This window comes from Aulostomus chinensis, chromosome 22 (assembly GCF_037954235.1).
Source record: "Aulostomus chinensis isolate RoL2024-O1b breed Wild chromosome 22, RoL_Achi_v1.0, whole genome shotgun sequence".
Classification (NCBI taxonomy): Eukaryota; Metazoa; Chordata; class Actinopteri; order Syngnathiformes; family Aulostomidae; genus Aulostomus; species Aulostomus chinensis.
In genome coordinates this window covers 6,035,001-6,056,410 of record NC_141341.1, presented here as the reverse complement: position 1 = coordinate 6,056,410, position 21,410 = coordinate 6,035,001, and the positions used below count along the sequence as shown (strand labels likewise).

At 42.8% G+C, this 21,410-nt stretch overlaps 1 protein-coding gene and 1 long non-coding RNA gene across 2 annotated transcripts; one reads left to right on the top strand and one right to left on the bottom strand.

Annotated features, from left to right (window-relative positions):
• Nucleotides 1-817: 817 nt before the first annotated feature.
• LOC147240496 (uncharacterized) lies at nucleotides 818-12,550 on the top strand. The gene is made up of 4 exons (XR_015111173.1): nucleotides 818-892; nucleotides 984-1,119; nucleotides 11,973-12,118; nucleotides 12,471-12,550. It is a non-coding gene; the product is annotated as an uncharacterized LOC147240496 (long non-coding RNA).
• On the bottom strand, nucleotides 5,284-20,844 carry LOC147240495 (zinc finger protein 385D-like). Its single transcript, XM_086192983.1, has 8 exons — nucleotides 20,710-20,844; nucleotides 18,003-18,118; nucleotides 11,984-12,091; nucleotides 10,937-11,105; nucleotides 9,812-10,048; nucleotides 9,548-9,729; nucleotides 7,603-7,704; nucleotides 5,284-7,087 (listed from the first exon to the last, which is right to left on the bottom strand). The coding sequence occupies exons 1-8, from the start codon at nucleotides 20,717-20,719 to the stop codon at nucleotides 6,845-6,847; spliced, it is 1,167 nt and encodes a 388-aa protein (XP_086049109.1). The 5' UTR covers nucleotides 20,720-20,844; the 3' UTR covers nucleotides 5,284-6,844.
• Nucleotides 20,845-21,410: the final 566 nt, after the last annotated feature.

Genomic DNA, 21,410 nt, shown 5'->3' with positions numbered 1-21,410 from the left:
TAGATGAAACTAAAACTAAAAAGGCCAACAGGAAACTTTTAGTGTGACCTACAGGGAACCACACATTTCTTTACATCCCCATAAAGCTGCAATGTGACAGTAAAATAACTGAAATGGAACCTTTTGCTTGCATGTGGAACTTTGAACTGCAGGACTTTCATACTCAAAAGTGGATGCTTCAGGTTGGGGATGTTTGTCACGTTTAGAGAGCCTTTAGAGAGTTTCTCCTCCCAGGTGGGATGCCTATTTTACCAGTTTGAGGGGCTTGCTCATTAAATACCTCTAAAATGAGAATTTATAATTGACTGTTGAAGATAAGAGCTTGAGTGGCGCTCTGCAAAGTGTTTTGCTGCACGAGATGGTTAGATAAGCACGTTAATCCACTGACAAGCATTTGTTTGAGTTATATTCCTTGTAGGTTTTCTGAAACTCTCTTTGCTCCATTAGACTCAGATAACTCAGTCACTCACAGGGCAAATCATTAATCAAAAGAAGGCAGATTTTATTTTGACCAGTAATTCTTTATGTTCAAGTGCCATCAACCAGCCTCTGATCCAAGTTTTCTTTTATGGAGCCTACATACACACACTCCATATATATAGAGAGAGCTGAGCTTGCTCTAAGTCAACCTGCTTCCCTACCATAAGTGGCCATTATAACCGAGCTCAGTTTTTTTTTCCAGTAAATGTTCCATAAATATTGGATTACACTGTCAAAGAAGGGATGTCTTACTTGGCAGTGAGCACTGAATAAACTTGCACCTTTTCAGCATGTTACTACAGCTCCAGTTGTATCCTTTTGGATGTTCTGCCAGTGAGGATCCAAGAGTGTGCAGCCAACTGCTGCAGAAGGGATCTGGCAAAACACGGGTGTTGTCACTGAAGCCAAATGAGTTAAGATCTGTACTTTAGTGCACATTGACAGTTTTTGTTCTACCTTTGCTAAGGAGGTCGTGTTTTTTGCTCTATTTTGTTTGTCAGCAGGATTTTGGACGAGGCCGGTTTTCCTCAATCAGGGTCTGAGGTGTGGAGTCTGGGGCAAGGAAGAACCCATTACATCTTGGGACGGATTAATCGTAACGCCACCTGGTGTCGACTGGAAATTATTATGAACTCACAGGTCAGTCAAAATATGAGTACAATGAAACGAGACATCAGTTAATGGACACATTGATAAGTTACCTGAGAGCTTAAGAATGTGGGCCTGCTCACTAAAAACACATTTTAGGAATGTTTTGAAAATGCAGTCACTACACAGTAACACTGAGGGACCCCTCCTACAGGGTTGACCAGATCCATCTCTGATTGGGTCAGAAACACCTAAAAACCTTGGCGTTGAGTCACTGTCAAGAGTTTTCTTTGAAGAATGTTACCTTGGCAAGGTGACCAATTTTGATATTTCAACATTGGACGGGAAGCTGTTGCAATTCGAGTCCATACGTTCAGATCATTTCCAAACTTCACGCACTTGATGAGAGTCCCAGCCTGAATGTTGTGGTTATGGTCATAGCGCCACCTAGGGGTACGCCCGATTCAGCGCTGTCTTGGTGTGATGTGTAGAATATTGTGCTCTACTGCGCCATCTAGTGGATGCAATAAGTGATACTGTTCGTTTGACTTTGGGGCTTGGCTCACCTTGGCACTCGCTTTTAGCAAAAAACAATTCTAATAATCTTTGACGATTTGTTCATTCTCACTAGGATTGTTTCTCTTTTACCCGTGTAGCAGTTAAGCTTTATTAGACACAACACCGATTCAAAATGTTATTACAGCTGCTAAGTCTTTCCAGTACCAGGTGAGCACTTTAAGTATAGGTTAGGGTCTGAGTGAGTGTTAATATAAGTGCTCTGTTACTGAGAATCCACAGGCTTTTGCTCAGCTTGCTATAATGGATGAATCCATCACACATTCATCTCATGCCACCCCTGAATTACCCACGAGTCAAACACCTGCAGGGAACCTAATTATCACAGGTACAGGAGACAGACAGAACAGGATGGACTCATTAATATACAAACAGAAAGTGTTGTGGCAGCGATAGAAAACAGGGCACAATAGAGACACAAAGAAAAGGTGAATCCGAACATCGAGACAGCCTTTTAATGAGCGTAACAAGAGCTACTCATCTACTGATATAGTTAAGACCACAAATATGAGTATTCAGTCCTATCTCTCTCCAGTGTCTGCATTCCTTCCAGATGAAAAGTATTAGCTGTAATCTGTGCAGCGCGCACACACACACACACACACACACACACACACACACACACGCAGGCCTTGTTTTTAATATGGAAAATGTGCAGTGCCACACTTCATAATGAAATCATAACACCGGTTTTGTAATCAATTCCAAAGTAAACTTAGAGACAGGACCTGCTCAAGAAACTAGATCATAGCCTGTTTTGTGGATTGATGGGAACCTGCAGGTAGCTTCCATAAATCTTTAATATGATGCTCATCAGCTATAGTGGTTTTTTTATTTTTTGGGGGGGGAGGGGAGGGGAGCCCATAAATGGCCTCTCAATCCCCCATCATGTCACAATTAATCACCTAATCGAAAGTGAGTCATTGAACACAGAACCTGTTTTACTTCGACTAGAATCCGGGAACAATGTGCAGTGTATGTTCCGATGACTGTAACTTGAACATCTTATATTTGAGCATGATGTAGTTTTCCCACTGCGGATTTTGTCCGACTACATACCTCACAAAACAAACTTGAGTCACCATCCTTCATCATAACACCCATTTGGATCCAGACAGCAGCACTGACACACAATCGTCTCTCAGTGGGACGCAGTGCAACCATTATGCCTTACCGCCTGCTCTCGAACACCCTGCTGAGCCTTTTACACCACAGCCAACATATCCTCCATTTACTTTGCCATAGCGCTGCATTGCCTCCACAGTAGCTGGAGAGACTCACAGGGATTTAACAAATCTTCATAGCGTAAATAGGACTGGAATTGATTGCTTCATCTGCAACTTCATGTTTCTTTTTGCTAAAAAAAAAAAAAAAAGGAAAAAAAAGAACAACAGCAAGTATTTTTCTAGCTTAGCATAGCATATCTTAGCTGGGCATAATATACCTCCCAGTAACTTGACAGATTGCTTGTTCAATCATCACAAGAATTTTTCGAACATTGGTTCTTCTAAGGCTGGGCGGCACTGAAGCACAGGATCTTTCTGTGTGGAGTCTGCATGTTCTCCCTGTTCCTGCGTGGGTTCTCTCTGGTACTCCAGCTTCCTCCCACAGTCCAAAGACATCAAGAGGGGACGAGGCTGATTGATACTCTAAATTGACCGTAGGTGTGACTGTGAGTGTGAATGGTTGTCTGTCTCTATGTGTTGGCCCTGTGATGGACTGGTGACCTGTCCAGGGTGAACCCCGCCTCTCACCCAAAGGCTGCTGGGATAGGCTCCACGACCCTTAACAGGATAAGAGGTAGAAAATGGATGGATGGATGGAATTAAGGCCAATATTTAACAACATATATATTTCATTGGGACCCCCCCCCCCAAAAAAAAAAGATCCCTGGTGGTCCTCATACACTATGCTGAGAGCGACTGTGCCAGTTTTTATCATCTGGAATCTCCTGGGAACAAGTAAATCATAATTTTTAACAGATTTATGCCATGCAAGGAAGATTTACAGTCCAGAATTGGACTGTTTTCATTAAAGGCTATTTTTACTGCAGCCGTGTTGACCTTCATGACAGGGTAAACACTTGTATGATTCAGTAAGGTAGCTTCAGTCCAGCTCTGTTTGGTGCCACAGTGATTCCATTGAGCCAGCATGCACTGCAATTCAGCACCACGGCCAGGGGAGGCTCATTGTCATTATCAATTACAACTGTGTTTACCATGTAATTATGGCCCAAAATGGCTGCTATGAAAAGGGCCTAGTGGCTGTCACTACATGCTGATCCATTTGTCTCTTACCACTTATAATCAGACAGAGTCGGTCTAATTTAGTTCGACTGCTGCCCACATATAAAAATGATACGAAAATTCTTCAGCGAGGGAAGAAGATACATGTGCGACAAGATGGGATCTTTGTGAGTTCAAACCAAGCTCAGTCACACACTTTAGCATCACCCTGCAGTGAAAGCTAAAGCAAGAGCGAGAGAAAAGCCAGATTTTACAGAAGATATTGAATTTATGTTTATTTTGGTTCTTTCTACTTATAAAACTCAAATATATGTGAAAGTCAATAATGCATAAGCAATAAAAGTATTTTTGTATCAAAAGTAGCACAAAACTGTTAATTTTTTAGACCTGGAAAGTTTTTAACTCAGTGTTTTGTTTTTTTTTAAACTGTTCACGTGTAACGGGAAAACATTTTTAAATGACATATTTCCCGCAGGAAAAGTCCAGCATGATAGATAAAGTGGGATATGTTACAATTAATTTTCAGTTGGATTATATTTGCACTTTAGTTCTCGCCAGTAACCTGGAGCGCTTCATTTTAAGATTTTTTTTTTTTTAAAGGGCATTCAAAGAAACTGTAACCTTTTTCATTAAATATACGTTACAGAAATATTTTCTTATGTTACAATTAGGATATATTTCTAGGAAAGAAAGAAAATCAGCCAAGAAAAACGCAACTGGTGCATTTGTAATATATTGCTAGGCAGGATTTATCCAGCTTTTACACAAGGCTAAGATATCAGGCTGTTGGCTCCTGTTTGCTATACAGATGTGAGAGCAACATTGATTCTGTAACTCAGTTCTCAGAATGAGAGCAGAGGGGCGTTTTAGTGAGATGTTTAACTCTTCTTTCTATTTGGACTGTAATTTCTCCTGTTTTGGATGTAATAATAGTACATCTGTCATATTTTTAGTTGACTTTATGATGCAGTTTATACCTTCAAGATTCCCCTCAGTCATAATTTTTTCATTTGAATTACAAAAACTTTATTTATACAGCATTGAAAGTATTTACTACCAATAAAAATACATTTGTTTTATGATTTCAATTGAAGTTTTAAAATGATTAATCCTCAAGCCAAAAAGATCAGCATGGAGCTCTGCTTTGTACCTTTGTACTCTCTCCAGGTAGCACATGAAAAAAATTCCCGGGATGTCAAGCTGTTGTCTTGCTGACATCTGTTTATGAGGGCACATACGCGTGCATGGTGCGCTGATGGATGGTGGACGAGAGTAGCCATGAGTATATCCTGAGCTAATAAAAGAAAGATGACAAACAGTGAGGGGGAAGTTTCACGGAAGGCTGGAGTGGGAAGGAGCCAGAGGAGATTGGAATCCCGGCAGACTGTGAAGAACAGAGCATCCCACAAACAGATTTTCACAAGTATCAAGCTCAGACAATTAATAACGATAGTAATGACAGCTGTGACAACAGGGGAAACACGGAGGCAGAGATGGATTAGCTGATATTTCTTGGAATTGTCTAATAGATCTATTGGTAGCAGGAGGTAGAAACAAAAGGATCCAATTTATTAATCCAGTTTTGCGTCAGTTGGCCGATGAAGAGGAGAGGTCGCTGAAAGTTGAAAAAGCAGTAATCTACTTCATCTTTGACCTCTGACAGGGGCTGAAATAACCATCAGTTAGATAATTACATGGAATGTAATCAGCTGCATTTATGCCACTTTAAAATAGATGCTTCATCTCACAAAAGTCAACAGAGCACAAACTCCATCCGAACAAATCCACAAACCTTCCGTCTACTACGTTTCAGTTCTTGCGCTGTAGCAGCACACACTCTCTCTCTATACATCCAAGCTTTTGAAATCAACTTCCTCTAAAACAAACGCTTACCAAAATGAGATACACATTGCTCGAGGCTGCGGTGCAGTAAAGCTCATCAGGAAGACAGACAGTAAAGTCAGAAAGAACATTCCTGCTTTGATTTATCTTGGAGAATCAAGCTGGAGGGGATGTAAAGGTTTATCCTAAGTAATAAAGAGTTGGACAAAGGTCTTCAAAGTCTCCTTAAACCAAATAAAGTCTGTGAATTTGTCCTTTTGTAGCTATTTTTTTCCCTTTTTTTTAAGGAAATACTTGAATGCAAACCAAGGAGTGATTATTTGTGCATTCTGCTTAGTGGCAGAGGGTTCAGGTTAGAGAGTTATGGGTTTGGGGAGAGGTGATGCCTGACTGGACGGTGATGTGTCGACATATTTGTTGTCTGGGTGAACAAGTGCATGGAGTTGAAAAGATTGGGATTTGTTCCTGCAAATGTATTTTATCTAATATATCAGTTGGAACAAAGATCCTCCAGACAGTCGACTACTGACAAGATATTGCAGTTATTTATTGAATAAAATGCACATTTTATAGCATTAAATTGGTGTTTCTGACTAAGGACCCAATCTCAGAGCCTATGGGCTATGAGACAGTCTCTGCATTTCTATGCATACATTATCAGACTTGTCTGAAGACACACAGTCATTGTTTATTGGAAAATAATGAACATCTGGAGTCAAGCATGCGCTGATTGACAGTCATACTTCTGCATATCTGCGCACTCAAACCACACAATTATGATCACCGTGGAAGCTCAACATTCTGCATTTTTCTTAAGACACTATTCATCTGTGGTCCATTTTAACGGGGCGTTCTTGAATTTTACACAGATTATTATATTTTGGAAATGATCTGAGAGAGCTACGTCTGTGCATACACCTGCACACACGTACATTTCATACAGCAGAAAATACTTTCTGAATCTTTATCTGCTTTTTACTGCCTCCATCCCAACTGAGCAAATGCTTTATGGTTTTGGCCCCAGCAAACAGTCTTCAGCGCTGCCTTATATCACATGCTGATCAGGCCTCAGTCCTGCTTTTACGTCAGTGCTGATTAAGACGCAGTCTGGGTCAGTAAGGGGAAAACAGAACCGGTGTGTGTGTTGAACAGATGGGTCCAGGAGCAGGATGCAGTAGGGCCTGGGGGAGGGGTTGACTCTGAAAAAGGGTGGGGTTTGAGTTTGAAGCAGGCCGGAGAGGGAAGGGGGGCAGCGTCGCTATGGCAGCGGCGGCACCGATTGAGAGTTGGCGGTGCAAGAGGCAAGAAGCCAGAGGTTTGGTCAGGTCTTGGTTCTTCCGTAGAGCAAGACGAATCTGGAGAAGGAACACACAGAAAACAACCTCCATCATTTTTTCCCCCCTGAAAAGGAAATTGAGTTTAAGTAGGAGGCAGTTTAATTAAGAAACCAGAGAAAACACACAAGATAACAACGAAGATAATTGGCACATCCAAGAACAAGCTTTCAAAGTTATTGCCAAAAATGTTTTCTACATCCTTTCTTCTCTTCCCACCTAGATGGTAAACACAGGGAAAAGGTCCTCATGTCTGCAGGAGTGCAGCTGTAAATGTTTTGCATCTGAAAATGAAAAACACACCTGTTGTTCGGGTTAGTATCCGAGAACAATTGCTGCGTACACTCCTGGCCAAACAAAGCACCCCGAGAAGGAGGATGGACCTGAGTTTGATTCACCTGAACTAAACAAGGTGTGAAAGCACCCTGAGAAGTCAAACCTAAAGGACTGAGCTCCCTGCAAGAGGCTCATAATAATCAACTTGTGTACACACTGAGGACTGGTGAAAGTAAATCTGGCCACAGCAGAGTACTCACTGCCTGGAAACTCTGGAGTCGGTGGGCTGGAGTGTAGGGACTGAACTTAGGCTTGGCTGGTTTACCTGCTGCTCGATCCTTGTGCCTCCTACTGCTGATGTGCTGGAGTGATCGAGACAGACAGACAGGTAAATGCATACAAAATAAAACCACATGGGCAGCAGCACAAAGACACCTCAGACAAAGAAGGGAAGCAACAGTCGTGTTTTGGGGTTTTTTTTTTCTTCAAATTTGAATAATCAGAGAAAAGGGCATTAAAATAATTCAAAGTTGCTATTTTCACAACATTGTTGATACATTCTTGGCTTCATATTCTTGGAGATTCAAAATATGCACCAGGGGCAGGTTTGAATATCTTTTTGATTTGATTGACAGCCACAAACAGATGGCTATGGCCAGCACGGTGCACAATCAGAGGTGAGCTGCTAAATATGCATGAGCACCTGGTCAAAGTTAACTTTGCTATAAAGACCCATGCTTTGCATTTGCATCACGAACACAGAGGCTCACATCACATTCAGATGCCGGCTGAAACAGCCTCAGCAGCTTTGTGCTCATTATCTTGAGGGATCTATGATTTTTAACTCACTGCAGCTACAGGTACACTATGGTTTGGTATAAAATATGCATGGTGCTGATTTGGCTGTCTGTAATGGGTAGTGTGTAAAGTGATAATGTCTGTGTTGATGCCTTTGACTGGCTCAACTCTGCGAGTGTCAAGCCTGTATGACAGCTGACCTTTCCATGGTTGCGTAAGAAACTAACTCGTAGGAAGTGTGGTGAGCCAGTTTCCAGAGCTCAAGCAACAATGACAGCAACAAAAATACAGATTCTTCTCAATAAATGTGTAAAATCCAAGGCAAACGTCCCAGTGAAAGAACTTCAGAGTGGGCTGAAGCATTCAGACCTAAGTCTTTTCAAAGAGGTTTTCTTCTCTTCTCTCACCACTGATGGCAAACAAGGACTCTGTTTTGAAGCGTCAAATTTGTCATGTTCTTGTTTCGGATAATGGAGTGCTCCTGTCCTGATTCTGCACTGCCATGCACGGTGGATGCCACTGACATGGGAAACCAGTACAGAGACCTGGAATTCAATTCTGGTACTCAACTTTACATTTTGGAGGGCACTTAAATCTCTCTGACAACAACAACAACAACAAAAAGTCATATTAGTTGTACAAAATGAGCCTAAACTTCTCAGTTTTGTTCTTTATTTTGAACATTTATACTTGATGAAGTGAAACTTTATATGACTTCAGACACCTCCCTTGACTGCGTGCTATTTGACTTCTTCAGGAGACCAATTTCAGGGGCAAATTGAAGCCTGTGCTGTGCTGTGCTGGAGTAATTCAATTCTCAGCCACATTATCAAGGTATTCTTCCCTGACTTCAAAATGCAGGATTTCAATCTGACTAACATGTTGATATGTATGTAAAGCCCAGTTTTAGTTGGACAAAAGATTCATCTGTTCCTAACGTCATGTAAACGCACGACCATGCAGTGTTACTGTTTAACAGATTGAATGCTGGCAAGGGACTGCTCATGCTAATTCTTTTAGAAGCCCTGTTCTCTCCAACAGTTACTGAGCAAAAACCGAATTGACTCTCTGATGAAGTTGTCGATGCCTCACTTTACAGTGTTGTTGTCTATGTGGAGGATTCAGCCTCTTCACTGCTGGCAGCAACTGTGCCGCGAACTGGCTGTCAGACTCATTACAAGTCAGTCCACTGCCCAAACCTACCACTGTGGCAACGACTTGTCAATCACCAGGCCAAGGATACCTTGTTTTACCGTCAGTTTTATTCTAAACGGGTGAATAAATATCAAATTAACACAGTGGTGCACCGAAAAAACTTGATGCTGATGTTTTTGATACATGTTTCAGACCAAGCGGCGACGTCCACTTCTTTCATTACGTCTATGCTTGACAGTTAGAGAAATTAACCTGCTTGAGTTGAGTCTCAGAGTTGACATGCACGTCACAGATCTCACAGTGGAATGTTTTATTCTGGAGTCCAGTTGATAACTCAGACGGTGCTGCTAACTTGGCTTTGACTCCTGCCCTCGGGAAAGACTTGATGGCTCCATCACCGCTCCTCGCCTCCAGCATTGTCTTGTGCTTAGTGCCTGAGCGCATATAAAACCTCATCATCAGAGTCGTAAAACAAAAACATGCAGCAATGCATGTGTGCTGTCCATGTTTTCTCACCGCTGTTGTGGGCTTGGAGCTGGGAAGCAGAGTTGACAGCTACTTTACAGAGGGAACAGTAGAGGAGTCGTTTAGCTTTGGCTTCCTCCGTCTCCCCCAGGGTCATCTCCACATCGCTGTCTCTTTGTGCTTCTTTGTCGCTCGGGCAGGGTGACAGCGAGGGGTCAGAGGGTACATTCACAGCTTCCGTTGGGCTGCTGCTTGATGGCGTGGCCTCTGACGTGGGGGCCGAGGGCTCTGAAGTTAACCATAGATGAAGACGAGGAAAATATCAAAGAACAGGCGTACACTGGTGTCCGTAAAATAGAGAAAGAAAGATAGATACGGAGAAATACTGGAACACTTTTATGAAATTCCTAAAAAGAAGCTCCAAGCTCGTGATTCCGAGAAGGAAACTCACCAGCTCCAGGTGGCTATGAGCTCTCAGCCTCACTAATAATCAGTGATTTCCCCCAGCACCTGCCTCCAGCTCTTTAAAGAACAGATCTGTATGGACATCATTTGACTCTATTATCTTTTAAGATATTGACTTTGCAGAGTTTCCCTGGAGAAGTGCATGCTGATTAAAAGATTCACTCTGCTAATAACAATGATTAGCTCTGCCCTGCTTAAGTGGGCGCCTGTTACCATTGATTCTCTCCTCTTTGACCCCAATGAAAATGTTTGCTGAGGTAGAGCTCTCCTTCCGTCTCAGCTACTTCCCTGAAACCAATTCCGAATCGGAAACGATCACTATTTCTTTAACTTTTCCAACAACCTCACATATCAACTATGTCAAGTGCAATCCTTCAATCCTTCAGCTTTTTAACAAAAGCACACATACAAGTGGGAACAGCGCATCAAGAGAAACACACAGATATATGTTGACATGCCTCCAGGCTCACATGTATTCTACGTGCTCTCTCGCTCTGTAAGTGTGTGCGTGTGATCTCTCAAGGCTGTTCAGGGAGGTCAGTAAATGCAGACATGAAGAAGAAGATAATGCTGAACCTTTAATCTCTTCACAGCAGGAGGTTTATCACATCAAAGAATTAAAGTTGCGACTGGGAAGAGAATATCTATTGTTGTCACACATCTAACGTCTACACATTCACACAAACATGTGGTAAGCAGTGGCACACACACCTCCTGATGTTGTGTCAGAGCTGGAAGGCTGCGAGCACGGGGATGCGAGCATTTGCAATGTGGTTTCCTTGGCAACCGGTTCAGAGGTCCTGATCTTAGAATCTGGAGGGTCCATAGCTTTCAGCTTCCTTGCATGTTTGGTTCCACTATAATGAGACGAAGCCTGCGCCTGTGTCCAACAAAGCAAACAAGAAGATATAAAATATCTTCACGTAATTACCGTTTTTTTGTTTCAAATTTCAGTCATGATTCATGACTTGAATGTGAATACAAATGGAGCTCCTGCACAATTTTTTTTTTAGAGCCGACTACTGCGCCCACGCTTCTTGACATTTGTGACACCAAACAACAAATCTTAGACACTTCATTTCACATATTTTCTGCGAAATCAACCTTAATCAGCTGTAACCTGCCATGGTTAACATGTGACAAAGACGCATGAACAGCTGAGTCATTTAGATTGACGCACTTAAGAGATAATGGAATAGGATTGACGCTTATTCAAGGCTGGGTTTTTTTCAAATCATGATTATTATTGTAAAAAGTAATCCCGCACACTGCAACTTGCAATACAATATTTATTTGCAACACTTTGATACTTGAACTTCATCAGGAAAACGATGAATAAGATCAATGAGCAGCCATTTTGAATGGACGCATGCATGTTGGTCTGCATGAAATCCCTTTCAAATGCAATAAAAGGACGATGAATTACTTCTTTGTGCTTAGCTACGTCATGGCTGTTCTCTTATTTTTTTCCAAGATGATGCAGATGTCAGAGTCCTGATGGTATCGCCGTTCAGAAACTTGGACTGTAAATCTTGAACAGAAATGATCGAAGCTCCAAAGGTCAAACAGGTTTGCTCATTCTGGCTGATTATCAAATGAAGCGACACCCTTAGAGCCAGTAAAACGTCTAGAAGGGGGAGGTCTCATCGTATGTCCAACTGTCATACAATAAATAAATAAATAAATAAAACAAAACAACCCCAAAGAAAAAAACAAAACAATACAAAGTGTGTTTTTTTCCCACCAGATCCCACCCACCTCAGAGTTGAACCTCAGTCGACACACTCCGCAGGAAGTGGGCTTCCTCTTCAGCGGCGAGATTAGCCCAAGGCTCGGTCCAATGAGAGCTTTATGGACCTGATCCATCTGAAGCAAGAGGAGCATAAAATTAAGGTGTGTGTCAGACTGAGTAGGTGGTGATAATGATTACCTGAGGTGTAAAGGACCAGATATTTGGAAACTAAAGGCTCCTTTCAGGGAAGCACAGATTTACTGTCTCAGGTCAGGGGTGGGTGTCGGGAGTAATCCACCAGAGCTCGCGTTCCATGGGACGGGTTTTCTGTCATTTGTAGTGATTCATCAAAAACGTTTCTTTTGACTGTAATGAACCCCTGCGCTCTTAAAAGGTGAAAGGCGAGAAACTTGAATTCCAGCAGCAGCACACGCAGCATTGCTGACTGACAAATTATCAAACATACGCGCAACATATTAGCTTTTTTTTTTTTTGCTTTTTTTTTTTTTTTAGTTGCATCCACTGGGACCACCACAAGTTGACGTCAGCTTTCCGTAGCGGACCGACGCTTTACGGCAACTTTTCAATTACCAGAGTTCTCCCAGCAGCCCAGTTCCAGGCGACCTCTGTGACACTGACCCTACAGGTGACCTTTCCAGTCAGTTAGAAGTGAGGGTTCTAAATCATGTCTGAAAAGGGCATGGTGTCACACACCTTCAGAAATTCTGCACTTCATCATTTAGAAATACCTGGTTAGTTTGCAAACCAGGTGTTGTGGTGTTTGTGTTGCACTGTGACATGAACTAATGATAATAGTGCGCACCTCTCACAGGACTAGGTTTCTTTACGAGCATAAGGAACAGGTTGTAACCCTATCCATATCTCTGCATTTACGTGAGTGTGTGTGTGTGTGTGTGTGTGTGTGTGTGTGTGTGTGTGTGTATGTGTGTGTGTGTGTGTGTCTAATAACTATACCAGCAGCTGACCGCTCAGTGCTGTGCACCCCTGGACCTACTGGAAGGTTTAATGAGCACATATACTCAATGCAATAAAACCCTACTGGCCTGTGTGGAGGGAAACAAACCTATTACCTGTGATGAAATGTAGTGAGCCATATAACCACCCACAACCTTGGAAGCTTTATGAAATCTGCCTGGAGCTGATGCAGAAATAGATGTGTTGCTGTGGGTCAGTAACAATTTCTCTGAGACCTAAGAACATCGAGCACAGGCCTGGATTATTTTGAGTATATTTTTCCAGTACCAAAGATGAAATTCTTGGTTTTCCAAATGTCAAGTAAGCATGTGTTTGTGTGTGTGTGTGTGTGTGTGTGTGTGTGTGTGTGTGTGTGTGTGTGTGTGTGTGTGTGTTGTTGTACTCGCTACATAGTGAGGAACAAAATACGTATTAAACCAACAGATTGGGGACATTTTTTTGAGAAAGTGAGGACATTTTGGGCAGTGTTCACATCTTGAAATGGTAGTTTGAAGGTCAGAGCTTGGATTTAGGGTCAGATTTACCATTCGATTCTGGTCATGGTTTAGGGTCAGGGTCTGGCATTTAGTTGTGATGGTTCATGTTAGAGTAAGGAACCAGGAACTTCTTTACATCAAGGAAAGTCCTCACAAAGATACAAGTACAAAGATGTGTGTGTGTGTGTGTGTGTGTGTGTGTGTGTGTGTGTGTGTGTGTGTGTGTGTGTGTGTGTGTGTGTGTGTGTGTGTTGTCCATGTCCTTTGATCATCTGTCTAGGTGGCTGCAGTGGAATGCAACTCTGAAGTTATTGGTCTCTTATCTCCCTGCAGCTGTTTGTGTGTATTTAACTCAAACAAGCACCTTCAAATAAATTTAACTCTTTTCTGCCCCTGTGACTTTCAGTGGTCTCCAAAAATGTCTGTTTATGTGTTTCGGAACATTACAGAACGTTTAAAAAGAGTTAAAAGTGCGTTTTCCTCCCTCCCCCGCCCCGAGGCTCATCCTGCATCACCACCTGACCTTCCATCATACATTCTTCCCTTCATCCCTCCATCTGCTCCCCTCTGAACTCTCTACCGCTCCCGCCTTCTCCATCTCATCAAAGTCACCTTCCCACATCTCTGTAGACTCACTCTGGTACCCTCCACTTTCACTCAGCTCGCAGTGGTGGATGAGCACCTGTGGCAAAGTCGTTTCGCCCTTGTTACTCAGTGCTTTTACTTTCTCCTGTTTTCACATGCACACAATTCACCTGCCGAAACATGTTGTTCTGACATGAAAAGCAATAAATAAACAAAGAAACTAGGAGGTATTCAGAGAGGTCATATCTCCACCGCCGTGGATACAGAAAATGAACATAGTTGCATCACGTTCCTTCATAAATGTTCTTCGCTGCGGCAAAAAAAGTCACCAAACCAGAACATGATGAGTGCCACCTCCAGGAGCCTAGAACCCTCTCACGAAAATAAAAGGCCGGGACATTGTTTTGAAAGCATCATCAAGTTTATCTAATATAATCATGATGATTTCCAACTTTTTTTCTATCAACTATTTCACATGGAATCAGAGAGGAGGATCGTAATTCGTCTATGCACATGCACATAAACATACCGCTAACAGCTCAATCCTACCAACAGTCTAGAACAGTCTTCAGGATCCAGGACCTACAATTCGATCCAGATCGCCTCCCAAGGTAAATCCCGTGTTCCCTGCGATATCATCCACCTTCCCACCAAACTTCATGAAACTCAAACCCGTTAATTTTCCACATATCCTGATAATAAACAAACCATTCCAACCACCCCGTAGGATCACATCCAAAAACAGTTGAAAAGCCTTTCCACATGAATAGAAAAGGAGGATTACATGTATCTTTTTTGCCATCAGTGTTTGTTTCCATCATGACTTTTAGCTGTTTTTGTTGCTGATCTCTTCATTTTCTCACTACTAACCTCCACAAACACAAGCGCGGAGCTGTGTCCGGCCTACTCAGCTGCAGCGAGGGAGTTATGACTCTAACATATGGCTGAGTGAAGCAAAGCAGATTTTCACCTGGAGCCCAGTCAACAGCTTCAACATTTATAATGATAAATGCTTCTGGATTTACACTGTGAACCGAGGTGACAGCTACATGTGAGCATGACGTCAAACCCCTAAGAAGGGCGGGATGTGATGAATGGGCCGCTGATTTGAGTTCTTTGTCAGTTAAATTGTTATTTTCTTGGGAAATAATTCGTAATTTTTTTTTATTTTTTTTGGCCTCCATAAAAAATGGCTGCCAGTGGAGTCCCAGTTTGAAGAGCGGGATTGCTGGCTCGCCACGGACATCCGCACAGGTGCAACCCTGTAACCACGACAACCAACATGTGGGCACCAAACAAACTCTTGAGCGGCGCTTTCGAGAAAAACACACACACACACACACACACACTTCAGGAGAACCACAGACAGCCGGTTCAGCTGCCTGCCCACTTTCTTGACACCCACAGCTTCCAATCTGAGGAGGGAGAAGATTCCCCTCACACTGCGGCGTACTTTCCAATTTGCAGTCAAAATGTTCTTGAGACACCACTTAATTGTTTTGTTCTGTTTGGAAAAAGAGCTACCATAAGTTTCCTTTGAACAACATATGAAATAAGGAACATGTTATCCACCATAAGAGCTCTCATTTATTAAATAATCATCGTCCAAACAGTTGTCAGTGGGGGCTTTTGCTCTTTTCCAGCTTCATCATTGAGGGAGTTAAAGGTTTCCAAAATTAGGGATAAGAACATTCTGTTGACTGGTAAAAACAAAAGGAGAGAGACAGCTGTGATAAATGGGTGAGAAACTAACTTAAGTGGGAAGTCGTCCAACATAGGAAAGCCAAGAGAAATGTGAACCATTTCAAGGATTTGATGAAAAATGGTATTAATTTCATTGCGAGTGTTGATGGCCAAGCAGGGGGGGGGGGGGGGGGTCAGTGGAGAAAGTGATGAACAGATGAGCAGCGGAAAACTGAGGAAGAAGGACTGGGGCGATGATGACAACAAGAGATAAAGTGGAAAGAATATACAAAGAAAAGAAGACAAGGAAGTGAAGGAGACTGATCAAAGCCGTCCTCCAAAATACTACGCGGGGTTACTGAACGGCAGCCAGAGACGTTCAAGGAGGGAATCCTGAACTGGAGCGTATTTGACGTGGACTGATGGCGCCTACGTGACGCACAGATCCTCCCTCTTCTCTGTCAGCAAGCGCTCCACGGTTGTCGACAGGCGCAGGCTGCTGATACCACCGCTAACCACTCACTGACGAGCTGTTTACAGCAGGCAAGCTCTTCTGCTCGGGTGAACCGACGTGTCGCTCTGGATTGAGCCCTCGGAGAATTTGGTGAGGCGAAACCTTGAAGACGTGGAGTGGAAGTTTCAGCTGGTGGACAAAAATCGTCCACATCCTATTTTGGGTGAAGGTCATGCCACACTTCTTAAGGAGATATTAAACAAATTTGACTTGTGGTAAAAAAAAATAAAAAATAAAAAAAAAGTGAGTCGAGACTCCCAATTCTTTTAAGAGCTTGATGCTGCTACCGTTCGTTACAGAAAGTAGTTCCAATTACTTCCTTCACAGTAGGAGTCTGTGTGCTATGAAGGCCAAATGTGGTCCAGGCCACAAAAACTACAAGGATTAGAATAAAAACTGAGCCCTGCACAGAGATTCTCTCTCTCTCTCTCTCTCTCTCTCTCTCTCTCACTCTCTCTCTCTCACACACACACACACACACACACACACACACACACACACACACACACACGCACACACACTTTCTCCCTTTACATTCATATCCCATAAATGCTAACTTGTGACTAACTTGACTTTTTCCCCAGAGCCTCGACGTTTTCTCACTTCGACGATTGTATGAAACGGGAAAAAAAAAAATTGAAGTGACGTGTCTCGCTCTGAAAATAGATCAAACTTCTAAGGGAGCTCACTAATTTCTTCTCTTATTTTCCTGCTCTTCTTTTCTCCGGTAAATTGAGTCACAGTATCCCAGTAAAAGGCAGAATCTACCTTGTCAGATGGTGCTAATTTACATGATTATGAAGTTGTTCCTCTGTCTGACTCCGTGACACTAGAGCGGATTTGCGCTTGTGTTCTGCTGTCCTCGGTTTTATGGACGGGTGAAGAAGAGCGTGGTCAGTTGCATCATAGAGATACATGGGGAAATATCTGCTTGTGCTTTTGCAGGCACCGGACATTTATTTAAAATTCATTTTATATAAAAAAAAAAAAACACCTGAAGCTGAAACGTGATTTTAAACAGGAGCAAGTGCGCAAGGTGCCATGGAGCAGGTGAAGAGAGCTGCGTTATGAACAGCGCATAGTCATACATTATTCTAATGTTGAGTCATCAGTTTGGGATTCATGCATGAAATTCTTTCTCTGAGGAAAGGAAGCAACGTTTTGGAGGTGGGGGCCCTGTTTAAAAACTGACCTGACTGCAGATACATTTCACACTGTATTTCCCAGCAGGAGTCATTTTCTCGCTTTGGCCCTGATAAGAGAAGACACTTGTAGCGCGGAGGTGTTGGAAAGCCTTTTGTTTTGTTCGTGAATCCATCTCAGCTCGTACATCACTTGCTGCTACCACAAAGATTCAAGTCCGAACACTGGTTTCGTAGAAGTGAGCAGCCGGTATATTAAGACATCGATCCTGACTCCCGTGTGAGCGAGACGTCAGCCCTCAGCTCCGTTTGACACCTCAGCTGTCCCCGGGGCTCGGGCTCAGCCAGCTTTAGTCCTCTCCTCCACGTACACAGGAGAAGACAGCTCAGAGACCAGCTCTCTGTGAGGAATACCAAGCTCCACCCCCCAGGTTGTGTGGAAATGTCACAGCTCCCTGCATCAGAGGTGATATATTTGGAAAGGCTGCAGGCAGTGTGTTCATACATCTGTATATTGAAAATAACTCGCTGGCTATTTCATGGAATAAACTCCACACAGCAGAAGCGTCATGATAAAATGAACCATCGGGGTCCTGATGAAGACGTGGCTGGTGTGATGTTGTGTTACTATGACAACATCAGTACTCACGTCATTGAATCCAGGCAGCAGGTGGAAAGGGAGGAGGGGCTTGGGGTCCAGGGAGAGCTGGGTCCTGCTCAGTGTGGGACAGGACAGCGGCGGCAGAGTGCTGTGACACACATTACCTGGGAGACAGCATGGCAAGAGACATATAGAGAGATGATAGGAGTTATGTTAGAGAAGATGAAAGCTATGAGATCAAAGCAAGAAAACATCCTCCGTAGGTTATTAAACCGAAGTCATGTTCCATCTACGCGATTTTCTCTCATCTGTGTTTGTTGTGATTAAAATCAGGTGAAGTTTTGCTCAGACCAAACGTCACTTTATCTTACGCTTCAAGGTAAAGTTCAAGGATTAAAGAATCATTTCATTACTGGCTTGGGAGCCTAAACTCATAGAGGACAGATTTAGAAAAATGCTATAAAGTGAGTGTTGCTGAGGGTGTGTGTGTGTGTGTGTGTGTGTGTGTGTGTGTGTGTGAGTTCAGTGACATCATCCGTTCAGGCAAAAATGGAGAGCCGGAGAATCATTACTGTGGAGGTGGAGGACTTTTCCCCTCCAGAATCCCTTGACGCAAACATTGATTCGAGCCATTTGCTGCTGCCCCAAACAGCCCTTGACAGGAAAGGTGGCGATCGCTTCACTGTTGCAGTCCCCTGACCTGCCCTGGAGCTTCGCCACCCAACTTTTAATGTGGACCACCCAGAGTCTAAAAGTGATCACCTCACAGCTACACTAAAAGCCGAGGCAAAATCGATTAAGAAGGCTGGCTCCATGATGTCACCTGCCACCATTAGGTGGGAGTCGGCCCTCTGCATATTCATATTTTTATGCCGAAACCAGATACTTTGCAGCAACAACAACAACAAAAAAGAAAAAAAGAAAGTGGTGTTGGTGTTCTGTTGCTAAGTGACATTGTAACTCACAATCATCCTGACTGGGAGGTGAAACCTCTACAAGTGCCTCTCAAGAACGTCTCCCAAGGTATTTCTGTTGTGTGTATTCTGTCTATATTTGTGAAGGAAATGCAGATTGAGATGATCAAAACAAGGGACACCAGCTATGATGATGGGGTTGCAAAAAAATACAGCACTCCACTGTGTTGTAATCACAATTACCTCCACCTTACGGGGCTGCACTGACATGTTGCTCACGCGTAACGCATCCTTCCTGTACTGTGCTGTACACTCGGGAGAAATGTTTGTATTCTCCCGACAGCTTCCTCAAGATTTAATAGCGAACATGGCTGTAAATAATAACATTTATTTTAATTAAAATGCTGCTCTTTTTTTAAAAATATTTGATTATTCGAAAAATCGAAGATTTCCAGTTCATCGTCACAAAGGAGGGAGAGAGTTTCTATTAATATTCAAAGAACTGCATTTGGCCAGAACCACATTTTTAACAAGAACTTTCATGTTTTTCAATTAATAGATTAACTGACTCATTTTTAACTCGTGAAAGACATCGGCACCAATTATCCTGATAGAACATGTTCACTTAAATTAAAGACTTGTTTGGCGTGTGGTTAAAAGTTCTCATAACTGGACCTTCAGGCGTTCAGGTGTACATGGAACCAAACCAAACTGTCATGCACTGTGAAACTTAAGGTTCATTTGTTTTTTTATACCTGTAGCAAACACAAACAAGCACACACATGTTGACTTAAGTTATTTATGAGTAATTAGAGACTTATATTTAACCACTGAACTAAGAATCAGCGTTTTACCAAAAGGGGGACAGGACCTTTGTCCTTAAGTTGTACAAACCATCCACAATCAACTGATCTGAAGAGTGGCTTGCGTCCTCCAAAGAGGCATGAAGTTACATCTGAACACACACAACCACGCATGCATGCACAGCCACAGCACACACATGATAACAGAATTAAACATACATACACACAAAACATTCATTCCTGAACATAACTGTAACCTAACACCACTCACACACACACACACACACACACACACACACACACACACACACACACACACATACACACACCCTCCTTTCTGCTTGGTGACTGATAAGCATCTTGTTTATGGCTGACTCCTGATTATGTTTGCTTGTTTCCTGGTTTACATGATCTCTGAGCTTGATTTCAGGACTAACTCGTGTGTGTGTGTGTGTGTGTGTGTGTGTGTGTGTGTGTGTGTGACATTCATCAGAGTCAAAATCACAACACACCCATCTGCACTCCCATTAGTCTGATTACCTTTAGAGGTCATGTACATTTAAGCAAGCATGTAACGTTGTGTCAGACTGTTGGACTGTTTGAGAAAATATATGATTCAAAGAAACATGCAGAGTATGTACACACACATGCACACACACACACACACACACACACACACACACACACACACACACACACACACAGCTTATAAGTGACACTGGTAATTATCACCTGCATGCATTAATAATTGTAATAATTGTGGTTTCAGTGTGAGGTACTAATATGTTCAGAACAGATCTTCCTCTCTCTCTTAAGTGTGTATTTTTTCCAGTTCTGCACTATGCACAGAGAAAAGGCTGCAATTTAAAGCACTTAATCAACCCTTTTGAGATCAGATGCATTTACTAACTTGCACAACCACTGTTCTCTGTCTCCCCCACACTTCACATCCATTTCAACATAGCAACAAGTGACTCCACTGCGTTATTATCAGTAAGAGACCCTCACAGAGATTTAAAGCAGCGTTTACATACGTACCGAAATACATGGCAGCGCGGAGTGAGATCCGGTTGTTTAGTGTTTGGTAAAAGTATCTCTCATCTCTAGGCAGAGATCAGGGCTGTGTCTTCTCCACAGTCTGCCTCTCCTCTGTGTCTCTCTCTTTCTCTCCTGCAGCGCATATACTGCTCCTTCCCATCTGGATTCCCTCCTCTTAACTACCCGCCCCCTCCTCCTCCTCCTCCTCCTCCTCCTCCTCCTCTCTCTCCTCCTCCTCTTCTTCCTCCTCATCTCTTCACAATCCATGTACAAGTCTGCCCCTGTATCTTAAATCTCCCAGAAACCTGTTTTTAATTCAGACTGAAATTACCTTAATGAGTTTATGTACCACCCGGGATTAGTGCATCGCTCAATGCCAACATACACTCAGCAACATTTACATTTGGGTTTGATATAGAGTGTAACTCAATACACAAGAGTGTCTCATCTTTATCAAAGTATTCAGCTTTCCAAGGTTAAATCAAATACAAGACGGCATGTTTGGAAGAATGAGGGGAAATCCTTCGCCCCCCCAGGCCACAATGTGATTCCTGTTTGCAGGTTTCCCTCTCCGCCTTTTGGAAGGAGCCCCATATTCTGTAAACGCTTCACCATCCCCACTCTTTTTCCTTTTGGGCCGGCAGTATTTTTAGACACATCCCGGAGCTTTCACTGCATAAGAATGAAACAACTCACAACTC

Excerpts from the sequence above, each read along its gene's own strand:
- LOC147240495 (XM_086192983.1), bottom strand. Across the intron at positions 12,092-18,002 it reads TGCTGCCTGGATTCAATGAC|ATGGATCAGGTCCATAAAGC; the intron begins GTGAGTACTGAT and ends CTCTTGCTTCAG. Across the intron at positions 10,049-10,936 it reads CTCTGACACAACATCAGGAG|AGCCCTCGGCCCCCACGTCA; the intron begins GTGTGTGTGCCA and ends GGTTAACTTCAG.